General features: G+C 42.8%; 2 protein-coding genes across 2 annotated transcripts in view; one reads left to right on the top strand and one right to left on the bottom strand.

The window, feature by feature from the left end:
• Positions 1 to 27,785, bottom strand: part of PDC (phosducin) — a 143,410-nt gene that overhangs the window by 57,580 nt on the left and 58,045 nt on the right. The gene's annotated exons all lie outside the window — the stretch shown is intronic.
• On the top strand, positions 649 to 16,861 carry LOC138648107 (serine-rich adhesin for platelets-like). The gene is made up of 4 exons (XM_069737613.1): positions 649 to 1,113; positions 1,740 to 2,618; positions 15,261 to 15,990; positions 16,044 to 16,861. Exons 1-4 carry the CDS (start codon positions 649 to 651, stop codon positions 16,859 to 16,861), a joined length of 2,892 nt encoding a protein of 963 aa, XP_069593714.1.

The following is a 27,785-nucleotide window of genomic DNA, read 5'->3' as shown; positions in this document are numbered from 1 at the left end:
TAGGATTGTCTGAATGAGGCCACCGGGAACTGAAACGTCTTCATTATTTTTTGAGCAACCTTGATGCTTTTCATCAAGTCATAGTAAGGACATTCAGTGGTATGTCAAGGTATTATCGAGTCACAGTAATGACATTCAGCGATATATCAAGCTATCAAGTCACACTAAGGACATTCAGCAGTATATCAAAGTATCATTGAGTCACAGTAAGGACATTCAGCAGTATATCAAAGTATCATCGAGTCACAGAAAGGACATTCAGTGGTATATCAAAGTATCATCGAGTCACAATAATGACATTCAGCGGTATATCCAAGTAAAATCGAGTCACAGTAATGACATTCAGCAGTATATCAAGGTATTATCGAGTCACAGTAATGACATTCAGCGATATATCAAAGTATCATCGAGTCACAAAAAGGACATTCAGTGGTATATCAAAGTATCATCGAGTCACAGTAGTGGCATTCAGCGGTATATCCAAGTAAAACGAGTCACAGTAATGACATTCAGCGGTATATCAAGGTATTATCGAGTCACAGTAATGACATTCAGCGATATATCAAGGTATCATTGAGTCACAGTAATGACATTCAGCAGTATATCAAAGTATCATTGAGTCATAGTAATGGAATTCAGCGGTAAATCATGGAATCATCGGGTCACAGAAAGGACATTCAGTGGTATATCAAAGTATCATCGAGTCACAGTAATGACATTCATCAGTGTATCATGGAATCATCGAGTCACAGAAAGGACATTCAGTGGTATATCAAAGTATCATCGAGTCACAGTAATGGCATTCAGCAGTATATCAAAGCATCATCGAGTCACACTAATGACATTCATCGGTATATCAAGGAATCATCGAGTCACAGTAAGGACATTCATCGGTATATCATGGAATCATCGAGTCACAGTATTGGCATTCAACGGTATATCAAGGAATCATCGAGTCACAGTAAGGACATTCAGCGGTATATCAAAGTATCATCGAGTCACAGTAATGACATTCAGCGGTATATCAAAGTATTATCGAGTCACAGTAATGACATTCAGCGGTATATCAAAGTATCATCGAGTCACAGTAATGGCATTCAGCGGTATATCAAAGTATCATCGAGTCACAGTAATGACATTCAGCGGTATATAAAAGTATAATCGAGTCACAGTAATGATATTCAGCGGTATATCAAAGTATCATCGAGTCACAGTAATGACATTCAGCGGTATATCAAAGTATCATCGAGTCACAGTAATGACATTCAGCGGTATATCAAAGTATCATCGAGTCACAGTAATGGCATTCAGCGGTATATCAAAGTATCATCGAGTCACAGTAATGACATTCAGCGGTATATAAAAGTATCATCGAGTCACAGTAATAACATTCAGCGGTATATCAAAGTATCATCGAGTCACAGTAATGACATTCAGCGGTATATCAAAGTATCATCGAGTCACAGTAATGACATTCAGCGGCATACCAAAGTATCATCGAGTCACAGTAATGACATTCAGCTGTATATCAAAGTATCATCGAGTCACAGTAATGACATTCAGTGGTATATCAAAGTATCATCGAGTCACAATAATGACATCAGCTGTATATCAAGGTATCATCAAATCACAGTAGTGACATTCAGCGGTATATCAAGGTATCATCGAGTCACAGTAATGACATTTAGCGGTATATCAAGGTATCGAGTCACAGTAATGACATTCATTGGTATACCAAGGTATCATCGAGTCACAGTAAGGACATTCAGCGGTATATCAAAGTATCATCGAGTCACAGTAATGACATTCAGCGGTATATCAAGGTATCATCGAGTCACAGTAAGGACATTCAGCGGTATATCAAGGTATCATCGAGTCACAATAATGATATTCAGCTGTATATCAAAGTATCGTCGAGTTACAATAATGACATTCAGCGGTATATCAAGGTATTGAGTCACAGTAAGGACATTCAGCGGTATATCAAAGTATCATTGAGTCACAGTAATGACATTCAGAGGTATATCAAGGTATCATCGAGTCACAGTAAGGACATTCAGCGGTATATCAAGGTATCATCGAGTCACAGTAAGGATATTCAGCGGTATATCAATGTATCATCGAGTCACAGTAATGACATTCAGCGGTATATCAAAGTATCATCGAGTCACAATAATGACATTCAGAGGTATATCAAGGTATCATTGAGTCACAATAATGACATTCTGCGGTATATCAAAGTATCATCGAGTCACAATAATGACATTCAGAGGTATATCAAGGTATCATCGAGTCACAATAATGACATTCAGAGGTATATCAAGGTATCATCGAGTCACAATAATGACATTCAGAGGTATATCAAGGTATCATCGAGTCACAGTAAGGACATTCAGCGCTATATCAAAGTATCATCGAGTCACAGTAATGACATTCAGCGGTATACCAAAGTATCATCGAGTCACAGTAATGACATTCAGCGGTATATCAAAGTATCATCGAGTCACAGCAATGACATTCAGTGGTATATCAAAGTATCATCGAGTCACAATAATGACATTCAGCTGTATATCAAGGTATCATCGAATCACAGTAGTGACATTCAGCGGTATATCAAGGTATCTGTTGTGAATTCTGTGGCTGAATTCACTCCTGTGGTCACAAGTGGTACTGCAGCTTCTGAGCTTCCTTCCTCAGGTGTTCTGGTGAGCTCATTAGCTGCTTCGTTACTTAACTCCACCTGATGCTGCTATTCTTGCTCCTAGTCAATGTTCCAGTGTTGGATCTGAGCTTCTCCTGATTGTTCCTGTGACCTGCTGCTCTGTATAGCTAAGTGCTTTTTTGCTATTTTGTTGCCTTTTTTCTGTCCAGCTTGTCTTTTGTTTTGCTGGAAGCTCTGAGACGCAAAGAGTGTACCGCCGTGCCGTTAGTCCGGCACGGTGGGTCTTTTTTGCCCCCTTTGCGTGGGTTTTGCTTTAGGGTTTTTTGTAGACTGCAAAGTTCGCTTTACTGTCCTCGCTCTGTCTAAGAATATCGGGCCCCACTTTGCTGAATCTATTTCATCCCTACGTTTTGTCTTTTCATCTTACTCACAGTCATTATATGTGGGGGGCTGCCTTTTCCTTTGGGGTATTTCTCTGGGGGCAAGTCAGGCCTATTTTTCTATCTTCAGGCTAGCTAGTTTCTTAGGCTGTGCCGAGTTGCATAGGTAGTGGTTAGGCGCAATCCACAGCCACTTTTAGTTGTGTTTAGGATAGGATCAGGTGTGCAGTCTACAGAGTTTCCACGTCTCAGAGCTCGTTCTTTTGTTTTTGGGTATTTGTCAGATCACTGTGTGCGCTCTGATCGCTAGGCACACTGTGTCTCTGGATTGCCTTCATTACACCTTTCATTAGCAGACATAACAGGTATCATTGAGTCACAGTAATGACATTTAGCGGTATATCAAGGTATCGAGTCACAGTAATGGCATTCAGAGGTATATCGAGGTATCATCGAGTCACAGTAAGGACATTCAGCGGTATATCAAGGTATCATAGAGTCACAATAATGACATTCAGCTGTATATCAAAGTATCGTAGAGTTACAATAATGACATTCAGAGGTATATCAAGGTATCATCGAGTCACAGTATGGACATTCAGCGGTATATCAAGCTATCGAGTCACAGTAAGGACATTCAGCGGTATATCAAGGTATCATCGAGTCACAATAATGACATTCAGAGGTATATGTTGTGAATTCCGCTCTTGGGCTCCCTCCGGTGGTTGTAAGTAGCATTTTTGTGAGTTCTGCTCTTGGGCTCCCTCCTGTGGTTTTGAGTGGTGTGGCTGCTTCTTGGAGTTAGCTTCTGCAGCTGTTTTCACTGATCGTCTTTCTGGCTCGGCTATATTAGTCTGGCTTTATCCCTCATTCAATGCCAGTTGTCTATTGTTCCAGCCTGGAGTCATTGCTCTTAGGATTTTCCTGACACTCTGACCAGTTCTGCAAAGCTAAGTCCTTGCTTGTCCTTTTGCAGTTCACTTGTTGTGGACTTTGTTGTTCAGCACTTTCTTTGTTTTGCTCATTTGTCCAGCTTATCAGTATGGATCTATTCAGCTAAGCTGGAAGCTCTGGGCAGCAGAGTTTGCCCTCCACACCTTTAGTCAGGTGTGGAGATTTTTGCATTTCTCTGTGGTGGACTTTTTCTAGTTTTTTACTGACCGCACAGCGTTCTGTCCTGTACTATTTCTTTCTAGCTAGAAGTGGCCTCCTGTGCTAAATCTTGTTTCATACTACGTATGTCATTTCCTTCTCCTCTCACAGTCATTACATGTGGGGGGGCTAATCTATCCATTGGGGATTTTCTCTGAGGCAAGATAGTTTTCCTGCTTCTATCTTTAGTGGTAGTTAGCTCTTAGGCTGTGACGAGATGCCTAGGCAGAGTTAGGAGCATCCCACGGCTACTTCTAGTGTTGCGTTGAGCTTAGGGACTGCGGTCAGTATAGTTACCACCTGCTCAGAGCTAGTCGCATGTCGCTCCTTAATCACCAGACCATAACAGTACAACTGGCCAAAAATAAGCTGAATGCATCTCAAAAGAAGGAAAAGAAAAAGAGTTCTGAGCCATTTTTTTTTCTTTAGTTTGTTTTGTCTTTTTCCTTCCTCTTAATCTCTGGGTGATTCGGGATTTGGATGCAGGCATGGATGTTCAGGGGTTGTTTTCTCGTGTGGATCAGCTTGCTGCAAGAGTACAGAGTATTCAAGATTATGTTGTTCAGACTCCGGCCTTAGAACCTAGAATTCCTACTCCGGATTTGTTTTACGGGGATAGATCTAAGTTTTTGAACTTTAAAAATAACTGCAAATTGTTTTTTGCCCTGAAACCCCGTTCCTCTGGTGACCCCATTCAGCAAGTAAAGATAGTTATTTCTCTGCTGCGTGGCGACCCTCAGGACTGGGCATTCTCTCTTGAGTAAGGGGATCCGGCATTGCTCAATATAGATGCATTCTTTCAATCGCTCGGATTATTGTATGACAAACCTAACTCTGTAGAGCATGCTGAGAAAACACTATTGGCCCTGTGTCAGGGTCAGGAAGCGGCAGAATTATACTGCCAGAAATTTAGAAAATGGTCTGTGCTCACTAAATGGAATGAGGACGCTCTGGCAGGAATTTTCAGAAAGGGTCTTTCTAAAGCCCTTAAAGACGTTATGGTGGGGTTTCCCACGCCTGTAGGTTTGAGCGAATCTATGTCTCTGGCCATTCAGATTGATCGGCGCCTGCGCGAGCGCAAAGCGGTGCACCATATGGCAGTGTCCTCTGGGCAGAGTCCTGGGCCCATGCAATGTGATAGGATTTTGACTAGAGCGGAACAGAGGGGATACAGACGTCAGAATGGGCTGTGTTTTTACTGTGGTGATTCTGCTCATGCTATTTCTGATTGCCCTAAGCGTATTAAGAGAGTCGCTAGGTCTGTTACCATTAGTACTGTGCAGCCTAAGTTTCTCCTGTCTGTGACCCTGATTTGCTCATTGTCATCTTTTTCCGTCATGGCATTTGTGGATTCAGGCGCTGCTCTGAACTTAATGGACTTAGAATTCGCTAGGCGCTGTGGTTTTTCTTTGCAGCCTTTGCAGAGTCCCATACTCTTGAGGGGTATTGATGCTACACCATTGGCCAAGAATAAACCTCAGTATTGGACTCAGCTGACTATGTGCATGGCTCCTGCACATCAGGAAGATTGCCGTTTTCTGGTATTGCATAATTTACATGATGTTGTTGTACTGGGTTTTCCATGGTTACAAGTACACAATCCAGTGCTGGATTGGAAATCAATGTCTGTGACTAGTTGGGGTTGTCAAGGGGTACATAGTGACGTTCCTTTAATGTCAATTTCCTCTTCCCCCTCTTCTGATGTTCCTGAATTTTGTCAGATTTCCAGGATGTATTCGATGAGCCCAAGTCCAGTTCCCTTCCTCCACTGTTGTGAGTTCTGTTTTTGGGCTCCCTCTGGTGGTTACTGATGGTACTGGGTGATTTGTGTTCTGCTGTCTCTGGTGTCCACCTGTTCTATTAGGATTTGGGAGTTTCCTATTTAACCGGGCTTTCTTGTCATTTCCCCGCCTGCTATCAAGGTTATCAGAGTGTTTTGTTACCTCAGCTTCTGGCTTCAGTAATCTTCAGGACAAGCTAAGTTTTGATTTTCTTGTTCCTCGTTTTGCTTTATTTTTGTCTTGTCCAGCTTGCATATAATTGTCTCTTTGCTGCTGGTTGCTTTAGTGGGCTGTAATCGCTCCTCATGTTCCATGAGTTGGAACATGAGTTCAAGTAATTACAGGATGGTTTTTTGAAGGGTTTTTTGCTGACCGCGCAGTTTACTTTTGTATCCTCTGCTATCTAGTTTTAGCGGGCCTCATTTTGCTGAATCTGTTTTCATACTGTGTATGTGCCTTCCTCTCATTTCACCGTCATTATATGTGGGGGGCTGCTATTTCTGTGGGGTATTTCTCTGGAGGCAAGAGAGGTCTGTGTTTCTTCTAATAGGGGAAGTTAGATCTTCGGCTGGTGCGAGACGTCTAGGATCAACGTAGGCACGTTCCCCGGCTATTGTTATTTGTGTGTTCAGGTTTAGGGTCGCGGTCAGCTCAGGTTCCATCACCCTAGAGCTCGTTGGTGCTTGTCCTTTTGTGATTCCCTGCCATTGGAATCATGACAGTATAGCCGGCCAAAATGTTTGGGCTGAAGTAGGAGGAAAAGTAGTCTGAGGAAGTTTTTTTTTTTTTTTCTCTCCTCTGAGGTTGCTGCCTAGCCTTAATTGCAGCCAGGCTGATTTTTTTTTTTCCTCCTCTTAATCCTTGAATGGCTCTGACCTTAGCTGTTTATCATGGACGTCCAGAGTTTAGCTTCCAGCTTGAATAATCTTGCTGCTAACGTTCAAAATATACAAGATTTTGTTGTACATGCTCCTATGTCTGAACCTAGAATTCCTATTCCAGAGTTCTTTGCTGGAGATAGATCTAGTTTTCTGAATTTTAGGAACAATTGCAAGCTGTTCCTTTCTTTGAAATCTCGCTCTTCTGGAGACCCTGCTCAGCAGGTTAAGATTATTATATCTTTCCTGCGGGGTGACCCTCAAAATTGGGCATTTGCATTGGCACCAGGGGATCCTGCGTTGCTTAATGTGGATGCGTTTTTTCTGGCATTGGGTTTGCTCTATGAGGAACCTAACCAGGAGATTCAGGCTGAAAAAGCTGTATTAGCTCTCTCTCAGGGGCAAGATGAAGCAGAAATATATTGTCAAAAATTTCGGAAATGGTCAGTGCTTACTCAGTGGAATGAGTGCGCCCTGGCTGCAAAGTTCAGAGATGGCCTTTCTGAGGCCATTAAAGATGTTATGGTGGGGTTCCCTGCGCCTACGGGTCTGAATGAGTCTATGACTATGGCTATTCAGATTGATCGGCGTTTACGGGAGCGCAAACCTGTGCACCATTTGGCGGTGTCTTCTGAACAGGCACTTGAGACAATGCAATGTGATAGAGTTCAGTCTAGAAGTGAACGGCAAAACTATAGGCGGAAAAATGGGTTGTGCTTTTATTGTGGTGATTCAGCTCATGTTATATCAGCATGCTCTAAACGCACAAAAAAGGTTGATAAGTCTGTTGCCATTAGTACGTTACAGTCTAAGTTCATTCTGCCTGTGACTCTGATTTGCTCATTATCATCCATTTCCGTCGATGCCTATGTAGATTCAGGCGCTGCCCTGAGTCTTATGGATTGGTCATTTGCCAAGCGATGTGGGTTTAGTCTTGAGCCTCTGGAAGTCCCTATTCCTTTGAAGGGAATTGACTCTACACCTTTAGCTATGAATAAACCTCAGTACTGGACACAAGTGACCATGCGTATGACTCCCGTTCATCAGGAGGTGATTCGCTTCCTGGTATTGTATAATTTACATGATGTTCTAGTACTTGGTCTGCCATGGTTACAAACTCATAATCCAGTCCTTGACTGGAAAACAATGTCTGTGTTAAGCTGGGGATGTCAGGGGGTTCATGATGATGCACCTCCGATTTCTATCGCTTCATCTACTCCTTCTGAGGTTCCTGTATTTTTGTCTGATTATCGGGATGTTTTTGAGGAGCCTAAGCTCAGTTCGCTTCCTCCTCACAGGGATTGCGATTGTGCTATAGATTTAATTCCTGGTAGTAAATTTCCTAAAGGTCGTTTGTTCAATCTGTCAGTGCCAGAGCATACTGCTATGCGGGATTATGTTAAGGAGTCCTTGGAAAAGGGACATATCCGTCCATCTTCGTCCCCTTTGGGAGCAGGTTTTTTTTTTCGTGACCAAAAAAGATGGGTCCTTGAGGCCTTGTATAGATTATCGTCTTTTGAATAAGATTACCGTAAAATATCAGTATCCTTTGCCTTTGTTGACTGATTTGTTTGCTCGCATTAAGGGGGCTAAATGGTTCACTAAGATTGATCTTCGGGGTGCGTATAATCTTATACGAATAAAGCAAGGTGATGAGTGGAAAACCGCATTTAATACGCCTGAGGGCCATTTTGAGCATTTGGTAATGCCTTTCGGACTTTCTAATGCTCCTTCAGTCTTCCAGTCCTTTATGCACGATATTTTCAGTGAATATCTGGATAAATTTATGATTGTGTATTTGGATGATATTTTGGTTTTTTCTGATGACTGGGAGTCTCATGTTCAGCAGGTCAGGAAGGTGTTTCAGGTCCTGCGGGCTAATTCCTTGTTTGTAAATGGCTCAAAGTGTCTCTTTGGAGTCCAGAAGATTTCTTTCTTGGGGTATATTTTTTCCCCTTCTACTATTGAGATGGATCCCGTCAAGGTTCGGGCTATTTGTGACTAGACGCAGCCTGCATCTCTTAAGAGTCTGCAGAAGTTCTTAGGCTTTGCTAATTTCTATCGTCGTTTTATAACTAATTTTTCTAGTGTTGTTAAGCCTTTGACGGATTTGACTAAGAAGGGTGCTGATGTTGCTGATTGGTCTCCTGCGGCTGTGGAGGCCTTTCGGGAACTTAAACGCCGGTTTTCTTCTGCTCCTGTGTTGCGTCAGCCTGATGTTTTGCTTCCTTTCCAAGTTGAGGTTGATGCTTCCGAGATTGGAGCGGGGGCGGTTTTGTCACAGAGAAGCTCCGATTGCTCGGTGATGAAGCCATGTGCGTTCTTTTCTAGAAAATTTTCGCCTGCTGAGCGGAATTATGATGTGGGTAATCGGGAACTTTTGGCCATGAAGTGGGCATTTGAGGAGTGGCGTCATTGGCTGGAGGGTGCTAGACATCGTGTGGTGGTCTTGACTGATCACAAAAATCTGATTTACCTTGAGTCTGCCAGGCGTCTGAATCCTAGACAGGCTCGTTGGTCACTGTTTTTCTCTCGTTTCAATTTTGTGGTTTCATACCTGCCAGGTTCAAAGAATGTGAAGGCGGATGCTCTTTCTAGGAGTTTTGTGCCTGACTCCCCTGGAAATTCTGAGCCCACTGGTATCCTTAGGGATGGGGTGATTTTGTCGGCCGTCTTCCCAGACTTGCGACGTGCTTTGCAGGAGTTTCAGGCGAGTAAACCTGATTGTTGTCCGCCTGAGAGACTGTTTGTTCCGGATAGTTGGACCAGTAGAGTCATCTCCGAGGTCCATTCTTCTGCGTTGGCAGGTCATCCTGGAATATTTGGTACTAGAGACTTGGTGGCCAGGTCTTTTTGGTGGCCTTCCTTGTCGAGGGATGTGCGTTCTTTTGTGCAGTCTTGTGAGGTTTGTGCTCGAGCTAAGCCTTGCTGTTCTCGAGCCAGTGGATTGTTGTCACCTTTGCCTATCCCGAAGACGCCTTGGACGCACATTTCCATGGACTTTATTTCGGATCTCCCTGTCTCTCAAAAAATGTCTGTCATCTGGGTTGTGTGTGACCGCTTTTCTAAAATGGTTCATCTTGTACCCTTGCCTAAGTTGCCTTCCTCCTCTGAGTTGGTCCCTCTGTTTTTCCAGAACGTGGTTCGTTTGCATGGGATTCCGGAGAACATCGTTTCTGACAGGGGATCCCAGTTTGTGTCTAGATTTTGGCGGACGTTCTGTGCTAAGATGGGCATTGATTTGTCCTTTTCGTCTGCATTCCATCCTCAGACGAATGGCCAGACGGAGCGAACTAATCAGACCTTGGAAAGTTATTTGAGGTGTTTTGTTTCTGCTGATCAGGATGACTGGGTTACCTTTTTGCCGCTGGCCGAGTTTGCCCTTAATAATCGGGCTAGTTCTGCTACCTTGGTTTCTCCTTTCTTTTGTAATTCGGGGTTTCATCCTCGTTTTTCCTCTGGTCAGGTGGAGCCTTCTGATTATCCTGGAGTGGACATGGTGGTGGATGGGTTGCATCGGATTTGGAGTCATGTGGTGGACAATTTGAAGTTGTCCCAGGAGAAGGCTCAGCAGTTTGCTAATCGCCGTCGCCGCGTGGGTCCTCGACTTCGTGTTGGGGACTTGGTGTGGTTGTCTTCTCGTTTTGTTCCTATGAAGGTCTCTTCTCCTAAGTTCAAGCCTCGGTTCATCGGTCCTTATAGGATCTTGAAAATTCTTAACCCTGTGTCGTTTCGTTTGGATCTCCCGGCATCGTTTGCTATTCATAATGTGTTCCATCGGTCGTTGTTGCGGAGGTATGAGGTACCTGTTGTTCATTCGCTTGAGCCTCCTGCTCCGGTGCTGGTGGAGGGAGAATTGGAGTACGTTGTGGAGAAGATCTTGGATTCTCGTGTTTCCAGACGGAAACTCCAATATTTGGTCAAGTGGAAGGGTTATCAGGAGGATAATTCTTGGGTGGTTGCCTCTGATGTTCATGCTGATGATTTGGTCCGCGCTTTTCATAGGGCTCATCCTGGTCGCCCTGGTGGTTCTCGTGAGGGTTCGGTGACCCCTCCTCAAGGGGGAAGTACTGTTCTGAGTTCTGTTTTTGGGCTCCCTCTGGTGGTTACTGATGGTACTGGGTGATTTGTGTTCTGCTGTCTCTGGTGTCCACCTGTTCTATTAGGATTTGGGAGTTTCCTATTTAACCGGGCTTTCTTGTCATTTCCCCGCCGGCTATCAAGGTTATCAGAGTGTTTTGTTACCTCAGCTTCTGGCTTCAGTAATCTTCAGGACAAGCTAAGTTTTGATTTTCTTGTTCCACGTTTTGCTTTATTTTTGTCTTGTCCAGCTTGCATATAATTGTCTCTTTGCTGCTGGTTGCTTTAGTGGGCTGTAATTGCTCCTCATGTTCCATGAGTTGGAACATGAGTTCAAGTAATTACAGGATGGTTTTTTGAAGGGTTTTTTGCTGACCGCGCAGTTTACTTTTGTATCCTCTGCTATCTAGTTTTAGCGGGCCTCATTTTGCTGAATCTGTTTTCATACTGTGTATGTGCCTTCCTCTCATTTCACCGTCATTATATGTGGGGGGCTGCTATTTCTGTGGGGTATTTCTCTGGAGGCAAGAGAGGTCTGTGTTTCTTCTAATAGGGGAGTTAGATCTTTGGCTGGTGCGAGACGTCTAGGATCAACATAGGCACGTTCCCCGGCTATTGTTATTTGTGTGTTCAGGTTTAGGGTCGCGGTCAGCTCAGGTTCCATCACCCTAGAGCTCGTTGGTGCTTGTCCTTTTGTGATTCCCTGCCATTGGAATCATGACACTCCACATAGGGACTGTGATTGTGCTATTGACTTGATTCCTGGCTGTAAGTTCCCTAAGGACCGACTTTTCAATCTGTCTGTGCCAGAGCATGCCGCCATGCGGAGCTATGTTAAGGAGTCTTTAGAGAAGGGACATATTCGGCCGTCTTCGTCACCATTGGGAGCGGGATTCTTTTTTGTTGCCAAGAAGGATGGCTCCTTAAGACCCTGTATTGATTATCGCTTTCTTAATAAGATCACGGTCAAATTCCAATACCCTTTACCTTTGCTCTCTGATTTGTTTGCTAGGATTAAGGGGGCTAGTTGGTTTACCAAGATTGACCTTCGAGGGGCATATAATCTTGTTCGTATTAAACAGGGTGACGAATGGAAAACTGCATTTAATACGCCCGAAGGCCATTTTGAATACCTGGTGATGCCTTTCAGGCTTTCTAATGCTCCTTCTGTATTTCAGTCCTTTATGCATGATATTTTCCGCAATTATCTTGATAAATTCTAGATTGTGTATTTGGATGATATTTTGATGTTTTCCAATGATTGGGAGTCTCATGTGAAGCAGGTCAGGATGGTGTTCCAGATCCTTCGTGATAATGCTCTATTTGTGAAGGGGTCTAAGTGCCTGTTTGGAGTTCATAAGGTCTCTTTTTTGGGGTTTATTTTTTCTCCTTCATCTATAGAAATGGATCCTGTTAAGGTCCAAGCCATTCATGACTGGATTCAACCCACATCTGTGAAGAGCCTTCAGAAATTTTTGGGCTTTGCTAATTTTTATCGCCGTTTCATTGCCAACTTCTCTAGTGTGGTTAAACCCCTTACCGATTTGACGAAAAAAGGTGCTGATGTGACTAATTGGTCCTCTGAGGCTGTTGAGGCCTTTCAGGAGCTTAAACGCCGATTTACTTCTGCCCCTGTCTTGCGTCAGCCGGATGTTTCTCTTCCCTTTTCAGGTTGAGGTTGACGCTTCTGAGATTGGGGCAGGGGCTGTTTTGTCACAGAGGAATTCTGATGGTTCCTTGATGAAGCCATGTGCCTTCTTTTCCCGAAAGTTTTCGCCTGCGGAACGCAATTATGATGTCGGCAATCGGGAGTTGTTGGCTATGAAGTGGGCATTTGAGGAGTGGCGACATTGGCTTGAGGGAGCCAAGCACCGCATTGTGGTCTTGACCGATCATAAGAATCTGATTTACCTTGAGTCGGCCAAGCGGCTGAACCCTAGACAGGCTCGGTGGTCCCTGTTTTTCTCCCGTTTTGATTTTGTGGTCTCATATCTTCCAGGATCTAAGAATGTTAAAGCGGATGCCCTCTCTAGGAGTTTTTTGCCGGATTCTCCTGGAGTCCTTGAGCCGGTTGGCATTCTTAGGGAAGGGGTGATTCTGTCTGCCATCTCCCCTGATTTGCGGCGGGCGCTTCGGGAGTTTCAGGCTGATAAACATGACCGCTGTCCTGTGGGGAAGCTGTTTGTTCCTGATAGATGGACAAGTAAGGTAATTTCTGAGGTCCATTGTTCTGTGTTGGCCGGTCATCCTGGGATTTTTGGTACCAGAGATTTGGTTGCTAGGTCCTTTTGGTGGCCTTCCTTGTCGCGGGATGTGCGTTCTTTTGTGCAGTCCTGTGGGACTTGTGCCCGGGCTAAGCCTTGCTGTTCCCACGCTAGTGGGTTGCTTTTGCCTTTGCCCGTCCCAGAGAGGCCTTGGACGCATATTTCCATGGATTTTATTTCGGATCTTTCTGTGTCCCAGAGGATGTCTGTTATCTGGGTGGTTTGTGACCGGTTCTCTAAAATGGTCCATTTGGTACCTTTGCCTAAATTGCCTTCCTCCTCTGATTTGGTTCCATTGTTTTTCCAACATGTGGTTCGTTTGCATGGCATTCCGGAGAATATTGTGTCTGACAGAGGGTCCCAGTTTGTTTCCAGGTTTTTGCGGGCCTTTTGTGCTAGGATGGGTATTGATTTGTCTTTTTCTTCGGCGTTCCATCCTCAGACAAATGGTCAAACTGAGCGAACTAATCAAACCTTGGAGACCTATTTGAGATGCTTTGTGTCTGCTGATCAGGATGATTGGGTGACTTTCTTGCCGTTGGCCGAGTTTGCCCTTAATAATCGGGCTAGTTCGGCTACTTTGGTTTCGCCTTTCTTTTGTAATTTTGGTTTCCATCCTCGTTTTTCTTCAGGGCAGGTTGAGCCTTCTGATTGTCCTGGTGTAGATTCTGTGATGGACAGGTTACAGCAGATTTGGACTCATGTGGTAGACAATTTGACGTTGCCCCAGGAAAAGGCTCAACGTTTTGCTAACCGCCGTCGGTGTGTTGGTCCTCGGCTTTGTGTGGGGGATTTGGTCTGGTTGTCCTCTCGTCATGTTCCTATGAAGGTTTCTTCCCCTAAGTTCAAGCCTCGGTTTATTGGTCCTTATAAGTTTTCTGAGATTATCAGTCCTGTGTCTTTTCGTTTGACCCTTCCAGCCTCTTTTGCCATCCACAATGTTTTTCATAGATCTTTGTTGCGGAGATATGTGGTGCCCGTTGTTTCTTCTGTTGATCCTCCTGCCCCGGTGTTGGTTGAGGGGGAGTTGGAATATGTGGTTGAAAAAATTTTGGATTCTCGTTTTTCGAGGCGGAAGCTTCAGTATCTTATCAAGTGGAAGGGTTATGGCCAGGAGGATAATTCTTGGGTTGTTGCCTCCGATGTTCATTCCGCCGATTTGGTTCGTGCTTTTCATTTGGCTCGTCCTGATCGGCCTGGGGGCTCTGGTGAGGGTTCGGTGACCCCTCCTCAAGGGGGGGTACAGTTGTGAATTCTGCTCTTGGGCTCCCTCCAGTGGTTGCAAGTAGCATTTTTGTGAGTTCTGCTCTTGGGCTCCCTCCTGTGGTTTTGAGTGGTGTGCTTCTTGGAGTTAGCTTCTGCAGCTGTTTTCACTGATCGTCTTTCTGGTTCGGCTATATTTGTCTGGCTTTATCCCTCATTCAATGCCAGTTGTCTATTGTTCCAGCCTGGAGTCATTTCTCTTAGGATTTTCCTGACACTCTGACCAGTTCTGCAAAGCTAAGTCCTTGCTTGTCCTTTTGCAGTTCACTTGTTGTGGACTTTGTTGTTCAGCACTTTCTTTGTTTTGCTCATTTGTCCAGCTTATCAGTATGGATCTATTCAGCTAAGCTGGAAGCTCTGGGCAGCAGAGTTTGCCCTCCACACCTTTAGTCAGGTGTGGAGATTTTTGCATTTCTCTGTGGTGGACTTTTTCTAGTTTTTTACTGACCGCACAGCGTTCTGTCCTGTACTATTTCTTTCTAGCTAGAAGTGGCCTCCTGTGCTAAATCTTGTTTCATACTACATATGTCATTTCCTTCTCCTCTCACAGTCATTACATGTGGGGGGCAAATCTATCCTTTGGGGATTTTCTCTGAGGCAAGAAAGATAGTTTTCCTGCTTCTATCTTTAGGGGTAGTTAGCTCTTAGGCTGTGACGACATGCCTAGGCAGAGTTAGGAGCATCCCATGGCTACTTCTAGTGTTGCATAGAGCTTAGGGACTGCGGTCAGTATAGTTACCACCTGCTCAGAGCTAGTCGCATGTCGCTCCTTAATCACCAGACCATAACAGTATATCAAGGTATCATCGAGTCACAGTAATGACATTCAGCGGTATATCAAAGTATCATCGAGTCACAGTAAGGACATTCAGCGGTATATCAAGGTATCATCGAGTCACAGTAAGGACATTCAGCGGTATATCAAGGTATCATCGAGTCACAGTAAGGACATTCAGTGGTATATCAAGGTATCATCGAGTCACAGTAATGACATTCAGCGGTATATCAAAGTATCATGGAGTCACAATAATGACATTCAGAGGTATATCAAGGTATCATTGAGTCACAATAATGATATTCAGCGGTATATCAAAGTATCATCGAGTCACAATTATGACATTCAGAGGTATATCAAGGTATCATCGAGTCACAATAATGACATTCAGAGGTATATCAAGGTATCATCGAGTCACAATAATGACATTCAGAGGTATATCAAGGTATCATCGAGTCACAATAATGACATTCAGAGGTATATCAAGGTATCATCGAGTCACAGTAATGACATTCAGAGGTATATCAAGGTATCATTGAGTCACAATAATGACATTCAGCGGTATATCAAAGTATCATCGAGTCACAATAATGACATTCAGAGGTATATCAAGGTATTATCGAGTCACAGTAAGGACATTCAGCGTTATGTCAAAGTATCATCGAGTCACAGTAATGACACTCAGCGGTATATCAAAGTATCATCGAGTCACAGTAATGACATTCAGCGGTATATCAAAGTGTCATCGAGTCACAGTAATGACATTCAGTGGTATATCAAAGTATCAACATTCAGTGGTATATCAAAGTATCATCGAGTCACAGTAATGGCATTCAGCGGTATATCAAGGTATTATCGAGTCACAGTAAGGACATTCAGCGGTATATCAAGGTATCATCGAGTCACAGTAAGGACATTCAGTGGTATATCAAGGTATCATCGAGTCACAGTAATGACATTCAGAGGTATATCAAGGTATCATCGAGTCACAGTAATGACATTCAGAGGTATATCAAGGTATCATCGAGTCACAGTAATGACATTCAGAGGTATATCAAGGTATCATCGAGTCACAATAATGACATTCAGAGGTATATCAAGGTATCATCGAGTCACAGTAATGACATTCAGAGGTATATCAAGGTATCATCGAGTCACAATAATGACATTCAGAGGTATATCAAGGTATCATCGAGTCACAGTAATGACATTCAGAGGTATATCAAGGTATCATCGAGTCACAATAATGACATTCAGAGGTATATCAAGGTATCATCGAGTCACAATAATGACATTCAGAGGTATATCAAGGTATCATCGAGTCACAGTAAGGACATTCAGCGTTATGTCAAAGTATCATCGAGTCACAGTAATGACACTCAGCGGTATATCAAAGTGTCATCGAGTCACAGTAATGACATTCAGTGGTATATCAAAGTGTCATCGAGTCACAGTAATGACATTCAGTGGTATATCAAAGTATCAACATTCAGTAGTATATCAAAGTATCATCGAGTCACAGTAATGGCATTCAGCGGTATATCAAGGTATTATCGAGTCACAGTAATGAACTTCAGCGGTAAAATCAAGGTATCATTGAGTCACACTACCGACTTTGAGCAGTAACATACAGTACTATCCCCAGTAAGGACATTGTGAGATAATGCACACTATAACAATAACTTTTATCCCAAAGGAGATAGTATTAGAAAAAGGGTCAGTTTTTCTATACAGAGATCCAATCTTGTCCATGAACTGTATCTGACACTTTGCAAATAGTCTTTATTACAAAAGTTGCAAATCTGTGTGTTATTAAAGGGGTTGTCAGGTCCAAATTAATGTCTGCAGTCACTCTGTGTGACTAAAATATACATAAATAAAAACACCGCGCTAACTAGAGGAGAAGGAGGATCAAATAAATGAATAATAGGGCTATACCACCAGCAAGAAACAGTACTCCATAAAGTGGGGATATAAACCCAGTAGTCAAATAATGGGCAATAATATCTACATAATGGAGTAAAAAAGAGCAAATGATCACAGACCCAGCAGAGTAATCAATAATAATCAATACAAGATCCGCACACTTACTTCGTGAGAGATAACTGTTGAGAAGCTGCTGGCGCTGTCTGGGTGGATGGTAGCTGCAGAGAAGCTAATAGCGCTGTCCTGAAAAAAATGGGCACTGTCCCAGGAAGGGAATGAGGCAGAATCCCCAGCGGTCCGGGTAGCTGGAGCTGCAGGGTCCAGAATAGCAGCAAGGGGCGGCACAACACCTAGAGATATGGGGAGCGTCCTCCCCGGTGAGTGCGCAGCCTCCGAGCATCTGGAGCGCTGCTACGCGGCACACGTGGGCCCGAGGAAAGCCGCTACACAGAGCGGTGAGGCAGAGGGGGCGTGGTCTGGGTGACGTCACCAAGACAAAAGAGAAAGGAGCAACGGACGGGGGCCGCACAGGAACAAACTTGCCTACGCGTTTCGAAGGTCACCGGACCTTCTTCGTCAGGGCTAAGGTCCCGGCAGCCAGAAGCTCCTAATATAGCCCCAGATACCCTCAAGGACACGCCTGCCTATAGGACACAGCAGTGACAAAGAATGGGGAATATACTGAATGTGCAAAGTGCAAAGTGGAAATAGAGGTGGAATATGCCCTTATCTCAAAAATATATATGTGTGACTGCTGACATATGAATCCCCCCAGCAAATATATTGTGCTCTAAGGGGATTCGCCGATTTCTGACCCGGGACTGGTCTTTTTTTTTCCCCCCCATGTGTGGGTCCTGGAATTACAAATATGTAGTGTGGTCACCCAGAGGACTATATGGAGGGTAACTAGTATATGGGCTTTGTTGACACCTTGTCATTTATACCTTCCTGCTCATAGTTGGTTTGTAGTATCCCTGTGTATATACCATTATTTATTATATATTTATTATATCCTACCTTTGACCAGATTTTCTGCAATAATTTGTTTATAACATTGTCGCATAACTATACTTCTTATGTGTTATTCCAGGGGGTACTCATTCCTATATGGGGTATTTGTCTTTTGTGGTTTTAATTAATTTTAATGTTTGTTCTTTGTTACTCTAATAAAATTTGTTATGTGATGTGATCACGTTGCTGCGAGGGTCTCTTACCTCCTCCTCCCTGCAGCAGGCCTGGATCCAAGATGGCCGTGGGGCTGCATCCGGGTCCTGCAGGGAGGTGGTTTCACAGCGCCTGCTCAGATCAGGCGCCGGGAAGCTTGAAGAGTGCACGTCAGATCGCTGATCTGACACAGTGCACAGCAAAGTGTCAGATCAGCGATCTTACACTATAACATGATGCTCCCCCTGGGGCAATGTTATAGTGTAAAAAAAAAATATTCACATGTGTAAAAAAACTAAAAAAAAAAAAAAAAATATTGATCCTATAAATACATTTCTTTACCTAAATAAAAAAACAAACAATAAAAGTACACATATTTAGTATCGCTGCGTCCGTAACGACCCCACCTATAAAACTGTCCCGCTAGTTAACCCCTTCAGTGAATGCGGTAAAAAAAAAACAAGGCAAAAAACAACACTTTATCATACCTCCAAACAAAAAGTGGAATAACACGCGATCAAAAAGACGGATATAAATAACCATGGTACCGCTGAAAACGTCATCTTGTCCTGCAAAAAATGAGCTGCCATACAGCATCATCAGCGAAAAAATAAAAGTTATAGTCCTCAGAATAAAGCAATACAAAAATAATTATTTTTTCTATAAAATAGTTTTTACCATATAAAAGCGCCAAAACATAAAAAATGATATAAATGAGGTATCGCTGTAATCGTACTGACCCGAAGAATAAAACTGCTTTATCCATTTTACCAAACGCTGAACGGTAAAAACGCCTCCCCCAAAAGAAATTCATGAATAGCTGGTTTTTGGTCATTCTGCCTAACAAAAATCGGAATAAAAAGCGATCAAAAAATGTCACGTGCCCGAAAATGTTACCAATAAAAACGTCAACTCGTCCCACAAAAAATAAGACCTCACATGACTCTGTGGACCAAAATAAGGAAAAATTATAGCTCTCAAAATGTGGTAACGCAAAAAATATTTTTTGCAATAAAAAGCGTCTTTCAGTGTGTGACGGCTGCCAAGCATAAAAATCCGCTAAAAACAGCTATAAAAATAAATCAAACCTCCCTTCAACACCCCCTTAGTTAGGGAAAAAATTTAAAATTTAAAAAATGTTTTTATTTCCATTTTCCCATTAGGGTTAGGGCTACTGTTAGGGTTAGGGCTAGGGTTAGGGTTAGGTCTAGAGTTAGGGCTAGGGTTAGGGCTAGGGTAAGGGTTACGGTTAGGGCTAAGGTTAGGGTTTGGGTTAGGGCTAGGGTTAGGGTTTGGGTTAGGGCTAGGGTTAGGGTTAGGGCTGGGGTTAGGGTTAGGGCTAGGGTTAGGGTTGGGGCTAGAGTTAAGGCTACAGTTAGGGTTGGGGCTAAAGTTAAGGTTAGCGTTTGGATTACATTTACTGTTGAGAATAGGGTTGGGATTAGGGTTAGGGGTGTGTCAGTGTTAGGGGTATGGTTAGGGTTACCGTTGGGATTAGGGTTAGGGTTGTGTTTGGATTAGGGTTTCAGTTATAATTGGGGGTTTCCACTGTTTGGGCAGTTCAGGGGCTCTCCAAACGCGACATGGTGTCCGATCTCAATTCCAGCTAATTCTGCGTTGAAAAAGTAAAACAGTGCTCCTTCCCTTCTGAGCTTTCATGTGCGCCCAAACAGGGGATTACCCCAACATATGGGGTATCAGCGTACTCAGGACACATTGGACAACAACGTTTGGGGTCCAATTTCTCCTGTTACCCTTGGGAAAATACAAAACTGGGGGCTAAAAAATAATTTTTGTGGAAATTTTTTTTTTTATTTTCACAGCTCTGCGTTATAAACTGTAGTGAAACACTTGGGGGTTCAAAGTTCTCACAACACATCTAGATAAGTTCCTTGGGGGTCTAGTTTCCAATATGAGGTCACTTGTGGGGGTTTCTACTGTTTAGGTACATTAGGGGCTCTGCAAATGCAATGTGACGCCTGCAGACCAATCCATCTAAGTCTTCATTCCAAATGACGCTCCTTCCCTTCCGAGCTCTGCCATGCGCTCAAACGGTGGTTCCCCCCCACATATGGGGTATCAGCGTACTCAGGACAAATTGAACAACAACTTTTGTGGTCCTATTTCTCCTGTTACCCTTGGGAAAATACAAAACTGGGGGCTAAAAATAATTTTTGTGGGAAAAAAAAGAATTTTTATTTCACGGCTCTGCGTTATAAACTGTAGTGAAACACTTGGGGGTTCAAAGCTCTCACAACACACCTAGATGAGTTCCTTAGGAAGTCTACTTTCCAAAATGGTGTCACTTGTGGGGGGTTTCAATGTTTAGGCACATCAGTGGCTCGCTAAACGCAACATGGCGTCCCATCTCAATTCCAGTCAATTTTGCATTGAAAAGTCAAATGGCGCTCCTTCCCTTCCAAACTCTGCCATGCGCCCAAACAGTGGTTTACCCCCACATATAGGGTATCAGCGTACTCAGGACAAATTGTACAACAACTTCTGGGGTCCAATTTCTTCTCTTACCCTTGGGAAAATAAAAAATTGGGGGAGAAAAGTTTATTTTTGTGAAAAAATATGATTTTTTATTTTTACGGCTCTGCATTATAAACTTCTGTGAATCACTTGGTGGGTCAAAGTGCTCACCACACATCTAGATAAGTTCCTTAGGGGGTCTACTTTCTAAAATGGTGTCACTTGTGGGGGGTTTCAATGTTTAGGCACATTATGGCTCTTCAAACGCAAAATGGCGTCCCATCTCAATTCCTGTCAATTTTGCATTGAAAAGTCAAATGGCGCTCCTTCCCTTCCAAGCTCTGCCATGCGCCCAAACAGTGGTTTACTTCCACATATGGGGTATCAGTGTACTCAGGACAAATGTTACAACAACTTTTGTGGTCCATTTTCTCCTGTTACTCTTGGTAAAATAAAACAAATTGAAGTACATTTTTTGTGAAAAAAAGTTAAATGTTAATTTTTATTTAAAAATTCCAAAAATTTCTGTGAAACACCTGAAGGGTTAATAAACTTCTTGAATGTGGTTTTGAGCACCTTGAGGGGTGCAGTTTTTAGAATGGTGTCACACTTGGTTATTTTCTATCATGTAGACCCCTCAAAATGACTTCAAATGAGATATGGTCCCTTAAAAAAATGGTGTTGTAAAAATGAGAAATTACTGGTAAACTTTTAACCCTTATAACTCCCTAAGGCTACTTTCACACTAGCGTTGGAATCTGCCCGTCGCAATGCGTCGGGCCGAGATTCCGACGCTAGCATCCGCTGCCCCATTGTGAGGTGCGGGGAGGTGGGGGCGGAGTTACGGCCGCGCATGCGCGGTCTGAAAAAGCGGTCCGTCGGCAGCAAAAAACGTTACATTTAACGTTTTTTGCTCCCAACGGTCTGCCACAACACGGCGCAACCGTCGCACGACGGTTGCTATGTGTGGCAATGCGTCGCAATGTGTCGCTAATGTTAATCTATGGGGCAAAAACGCATCCTGCAAACAACTTTGCAGGATGCGTTTTTTGCCATAAACGACGCATTGTGACATATTGCAAAAAACGCCAGTGTGAAAGTAGCCTAACAAAAAAAATTTGGGTTCCAAAATTGTGCTCCTGTAAAGTAGACATGTGGGAAATGTTACTTATTAAGTATTTTGACTTGCGGTGCTGCGCCCCCTGCTGGCATAAACTCATATGAACTATAGCGTGGGAATTTTTATGAATATTTTCTCACACTAGAGTTCATATGAGTTTATGCCAGCAGGAAGCGCAGCACCACAAGTCTAGGTAGCTATGCTTCCCTGCTTTCCATTCATTCCCCAGATTTTACAGTCAGGAGCACAGCTGTATTAGCAGGCTCCTGGTTGTAAAATTATTTAACCCTTTCAGATGAATTTACAGCGTGGGACGTGACTGAGCACCGGAAAGGTATGGGATATTGTTGCTTTTTTCTTTTTTTTCTTTTACAGAACGAGGGTCTTCAGGTGGATTAAGTTTACAATAAAGATTTTACAACCCCATGTGTGTATTTATTTCAATAAAATACTTTATTCTTAATGTGTGTGTATTATTAACCCTTTAAAATTATTGGATTAATAATGGATAGGTGTCTCATCGACACCTCTCCATTATTAACCAGGCTTAATGTCATCTTACAAAAGCAAGGTGACATTTACCCTTTATTACCCCATATCCCACCGCTACTCGGGAGTAGAGAGCCTAAGTGCCAGAATAGGCGCATCTTACAGATGTGCCTTTTCTGGGGTGGCTGGGGGCAGATGTTTTTAGCTGGGGCGGCAATGTCCATGGTCCCTCTCTAGGCTATTAATATCTGCCCTCAGTCACTGGCTTTCCCACTCTGCTGGAGAAAATTGTGCGGGCGCCCAAGCCAGTTTGTTCCGCGATTTAACCCTTTATTTTAACAGCTAGAGCCCCCAAATTTTGCACACACACTCTACTAACATTATTAGTGAGGAATATGCAAAAAAAGGGATATGAAATGGTTTACTGCATGTAAACCATGCGTCATATCATGTCGGGTTTGGGAAGGAGATAGCAAAAGCCAGCAATTGAATTATCGGCTTTTCTGCTATCTAGCTCTGTATTAAATATATATATATATATATATATATATATTTATGTGTGTGTGTGTCTCTCACTGACATATATATATATATATATATATATATATATATATACCTATACTATGTGTATTATCTATTCTATTCTAACCAGTCAGTGTGATTTTCCTGTACATCGCGCTGAATTACTGGCTTTTCTATAGAACACTGGTGCGTATTTCTCACAAGTCACTCTGATGGTCCGTGTGTAATCCGTATTTTTCTCGCCCCCATAGACTTTCATTGGTGGATTTTTTGCATAATACGCTGACAAACACAGCATGCTGCGATTTTCTATGCACGTAAAATACAGCTGAGAAATATACGGCAGATAGGAGCTGCCCCATAGAGAATCATTGGTCCGTGTGCAATGCGTTGTTTTTGCGCCTCTCATACGTCAGTAAAACTCTCTAGTGAGACGCCGGCCTATCATTGAAATGTTTTTGAGATCACAGGAGAAGCACGGAGTTCTTCACGATAAGTATATTGGAGATGGTGACAGCAAAATGTTTTGCAGAATTTTAAATGCAAATCTGTATGAAGATGAAGCAACTGTTGTTAAAAAGAATGTGTTTGCCATATAGAAAAAAATGAGCATGAGACTTCGCATTGCAAAAAAAAAATAACAACGATATAGGTGGCAAAGGTCCTGGAAAGTTAACAGATACAGTTACTGGTGCCACCTCCTGTCACCTCCAGCTCAAAAATATTTGCAACCCTCACTCTACCAAAATGCTTGTGCATACCCTAATCATCTCCCGCCTCAACTACTGCAACTTCCTCCTCTGTGGCCTACCTTCTAACACTCTCGCACCCCTCCAGTCCGTCCTTAATTCTGCTGCCTGACTAATTAATCTCTCTCCTCGCTACACTCATGCTTCCCCACTTTGCAAATCCCTTCACTGGCTCCCAATTTCCCAGCGTATCCAGTTTAAACTACTAACACTGACCTACAAAGCCATCCATAACCGTTCACCTCCGTATATTTCTGAACTAATCTCTCAATACCTTCCCTCACGTAATCTCTGATACTCCCAAGACCTCCTTCTCTCCTCCACGCTTATTCACGCCTCATCCAATCGCCTCCAAGACTTCTCCCAAATATCCCCCATCCTCTGGAATTCTGTGCCCCAACACATTCGGTTATCCACAACATTTGGATCCTTCAAAAGAAACCTGAAAACCCACCTCTTCAAGAAAGCTTACAACCTGTAATGACCACACGGCCACCTCAACACCATCGGAGCTACTGCAACCCCTGACCTACTGTCTCCTTCCCCATAACCCTGTAGAATGTAAGCCCGAAAAGGGCATGGTCCTCTTCCCTCAGTATCAGTCTGTCATTGTTAGTTTGTTTACTGTAAGTGATATTTGTATTTTGAGGTAACCCCTTCTCATGTACAGCACCATGGAATTAATGGTGCTATATACATAAATAATAATAACAATAATACTAACTCACTAAGTATTATGGCAGGGCTATTGGCAGACATGCAGAGTCCGTCGAGGAAACGAGGAAAGAAATATGGACCACGTACTACCATATAAATTTCACCGATGATACACCACAACATGACAACTGCCCACCGGGTAAAGAGAGCTGGTGAAGGTGGCATGAAGCCAAAAGTACACTCGTAACCTTCCATCACGATAAACCACCTCCTACTGTAAAGGTATTGGAAGTAATAAAGGCAATTTACGAAGAGCTGTCATCGGATGATTTGTTGGAATATCGTTTTGGATCAAAAAGGCAAAATAACCATGAATCACTCAACTCACTCATTTAGACATTTGCTCAGAGACATCTTCATTCAGGTCCAAAGATTGTGAGCATATCTATTAGTGATGAGAGAGTGTGCTCGTTACTCAAGTTTTCCGAGCTTGCTCGGGTGTTCTCCAAGTATCTTGGGTGTGCTCGTAGATTAGGTTTGAGTCCCTGCAGTTGCATGACTTGCAGCTGCTAGACAGCCTAAATACATGTAGGGATTCACTAACAGGCAATTCCTGCATATATTCAGGTTGTCTAACAGCCAACCTGTCTGACACCCATAATGTGGTGGTGCACCATCTTGGGTGTCAGGTCCTAGCATTCCTACATGAACAGTTTCCTGGAAAGTGGATTGGTCGTCGTGGGCCAGTTGAATGGCCACCATGGTGTCCCGATCTGACCCCCTTAGACTTTTATCTTTGGGGTCATCTGAAGGCAATTGTCTATGCTGTGAAGATATGAGACGTGCAGCATCTGAAACAATGGATACTGCAAGCCTGTGCTAGCACTTCTTCTGCGGTGTTGCTATCAGTGTGTCAAGAGTGGGAGAAGAGGGTTGCATTGACAATCCAACACAATTGGCAGCACTTTGAACACATTTAATAAGTGGTCATAAACTTGTTGCAAATAACTCATGAAAGAATAAAGTTACGTTAAAACCAAACACACCATTGTTTTTCTTGTGAAATTATCAATAAGTTTGATGCGTCACATGAACCTCTTCCCATTGAAAACAATAAAGTTGGATCCAAATGGCCGACTTCAAAATGGCCACCATGGTCACCGCCCATCTTGAAAAGTTTTCCCCCTCCCATATACTAATGTGCCACAAACAGGAAGTTGAGATCACCAACCATTACCATTTTATTTAGGTGTATCCATATAAATGGCCCACCCTGTAGAAACAACATCTAAAAAGACATCAACCAGAAATCTAATGCTTTATTAGAAGTGAGTTTTTCGAAATCAACAATGACACCAATTATACTTACTAAATTGTAGAAAAAAATGGAGTAAGAAAAATAAATTGAAGGTAATAGAATGGCCATCACAAAGTCTTAACCTAAATCCACCAAAATATGTATGGGCAGAATTGAAAATTTTGTGTGATTAGAGAGTCCAACGAATCTGACTGACACCTGTTCTGTCAAGAGGAGTGGGCCAAAGTTCAAGCAACTTATTGTGGAAGGCTACTCAAAACATATGACCCAAGTTAGACAATTTAAAGGCAACTTTTGAGTCACTGGGCATGTCATGAAAGAAATAAAAGCAAAAATAAATAATTGTCTGTATATTATTCTGACATTTCCCATTCTTGAAATAGTAGTGATCCAAACTAATCTAAGAGAGAGATATGTACTAAGATTAAATGTCAGGCGTGGTGAAAAACTGAGATGTAATAAATGTGGTTAAGACGTATGTAAACTTATGTCTTCAACTGTAAATGTTTATTACAGGCATGTTTAAATTCACTTATTGTTGATTTTCCAACCACATCTGCTGGAATTTTGTTGAAAACATCTGCTACTCGTTCAGCTGAATATTGTATAACACTGCTTCTGACTTTCTCTGCAACTAAATTCTGATTGAGGCTGTGTGCACACGTTGCATTTTTTTCATCCCATCATTTAGGATGAATTCCGCATGTTTTGTGCACATGATACGTTTTTTTCCCGCGAAAAAAACGCATCGCGGTAAAAACCGCAGCATGTTCATTAATTTTGCGTTTTTTTTTTGCGGATTTACCACTACAAAATGCATTGGGAAATGTCCGGAAAAAAACGCTGCAAAACCGCAGCAAAACCGCATGCAGAGTTCTTGCGGATTTCTTGCAGAAAATGTCCGGTTTTCTCAGGAATTTTCTGCGAGAAATCCTGAACGTGTGCACATAGCCTTAATATTTACACATAAACACTATTAAAGATAAGATCATGCATCCTTCTGTTGTTTCTATAAGACTGCAAATAAAGAATCTATTAAGTATGGTGCCTGACCTTCCACTATTTTTGTTCCATACCTTTGGATTCACTTAATTTTTGTAATGTTTTTGTAGAGAAGAGATCTCTAGAGCTGAACATGGCATTCTAAATATAGTCTGCACAATGTGATCAAGATCGAATTTTCCCTCTGGTTATACCACCAAGCATGCTCCTGCCCAGCTGCACTAATGACTCACAGTTAGGCCGGCGTCACACACAGCGTAAAACAATACGGTCCGTATATTACGGCCGTAATACGCTGAAAAGTCCCAAAAAAAGTGGTCCGTAGCTCCTCCGTAGGCAGGGTGTGTCAGCGTTTTTTGCGCATGGCATCCTCCGTATGTAATCCGTATGGCATCCGTACTGCGTGGTTTTCTCGCAGGCTAGCAAAACCAACATACCGCTATAGAAGTGATCCATGTGTCCCAAAAAGAAAAGAAAATATATATATACTGTCTATATATATATATATATATATATATATGTGTCAGTAGACACATATATTAGAGAGAAAAGCCGGTAATTCAGTGCGGTGTACAGTAAAATCACACTGACAGCTTACAGTAGAATAGGTAGAATAAATGTGTACACATAGAATAGGTATATACATATATATATGTCAGTGAGACACATATATGTATATATATTAATATTTTTTCCAGCGCTAGACAGCTTGAAAGCCGGTAATTCAATTACCGGCTTTTTCCTTCTCCTTCCTAAAACCCGACATGATTTGAGACATGGTTTACATACAGTAAACCATGTCTTCTCTCCATTTTTTTTGCAGATTCCACACTACTAATGTCAGTAGTGTGTATCTGCAAAATTTGGCCGTTCTAGCTCTTAAAATAAAGGGTTAAATGGCGGAAAAAATTGGCGTGGGCTCCCGCGCAATTTTCTCCGCCAGAGTAGTAAAGCCAGTGACTGAGGGCAGATATTAATAGCCTGGAGAGGGTCCACGGTTATTGGCCCCCCCCTGGCTAAAAATATCTGCCCCCAGCCACCCCAGAAAAGGCACATCTGGAAGATGCGCCTATTCTGGCACTTGGCCACTCTCTTCCCATTCCCGTGTAGCGGTGGGATATGGGGTAA

The sequence above is a fragment of the Ranitomeya imitator genome, chromosome 8, assembly GCF_032444005.1.
Source record: "Ranitomeya imitator isolate aRanImi1 chromosome 8, aRanImi1.pri, whole genome shotgun sequence".
Taxonomy (NCBI): Eukaryota; Metazoa; Chordata; class Amphibia; order Anura; family Dendrobatidae; genus Ranitomeya; species Ranitomeya imitator.
Note: the sequence above shows the minus strand (reverse complement) of the source record. Positions and strands in the feature narration are given on the sequence as shown.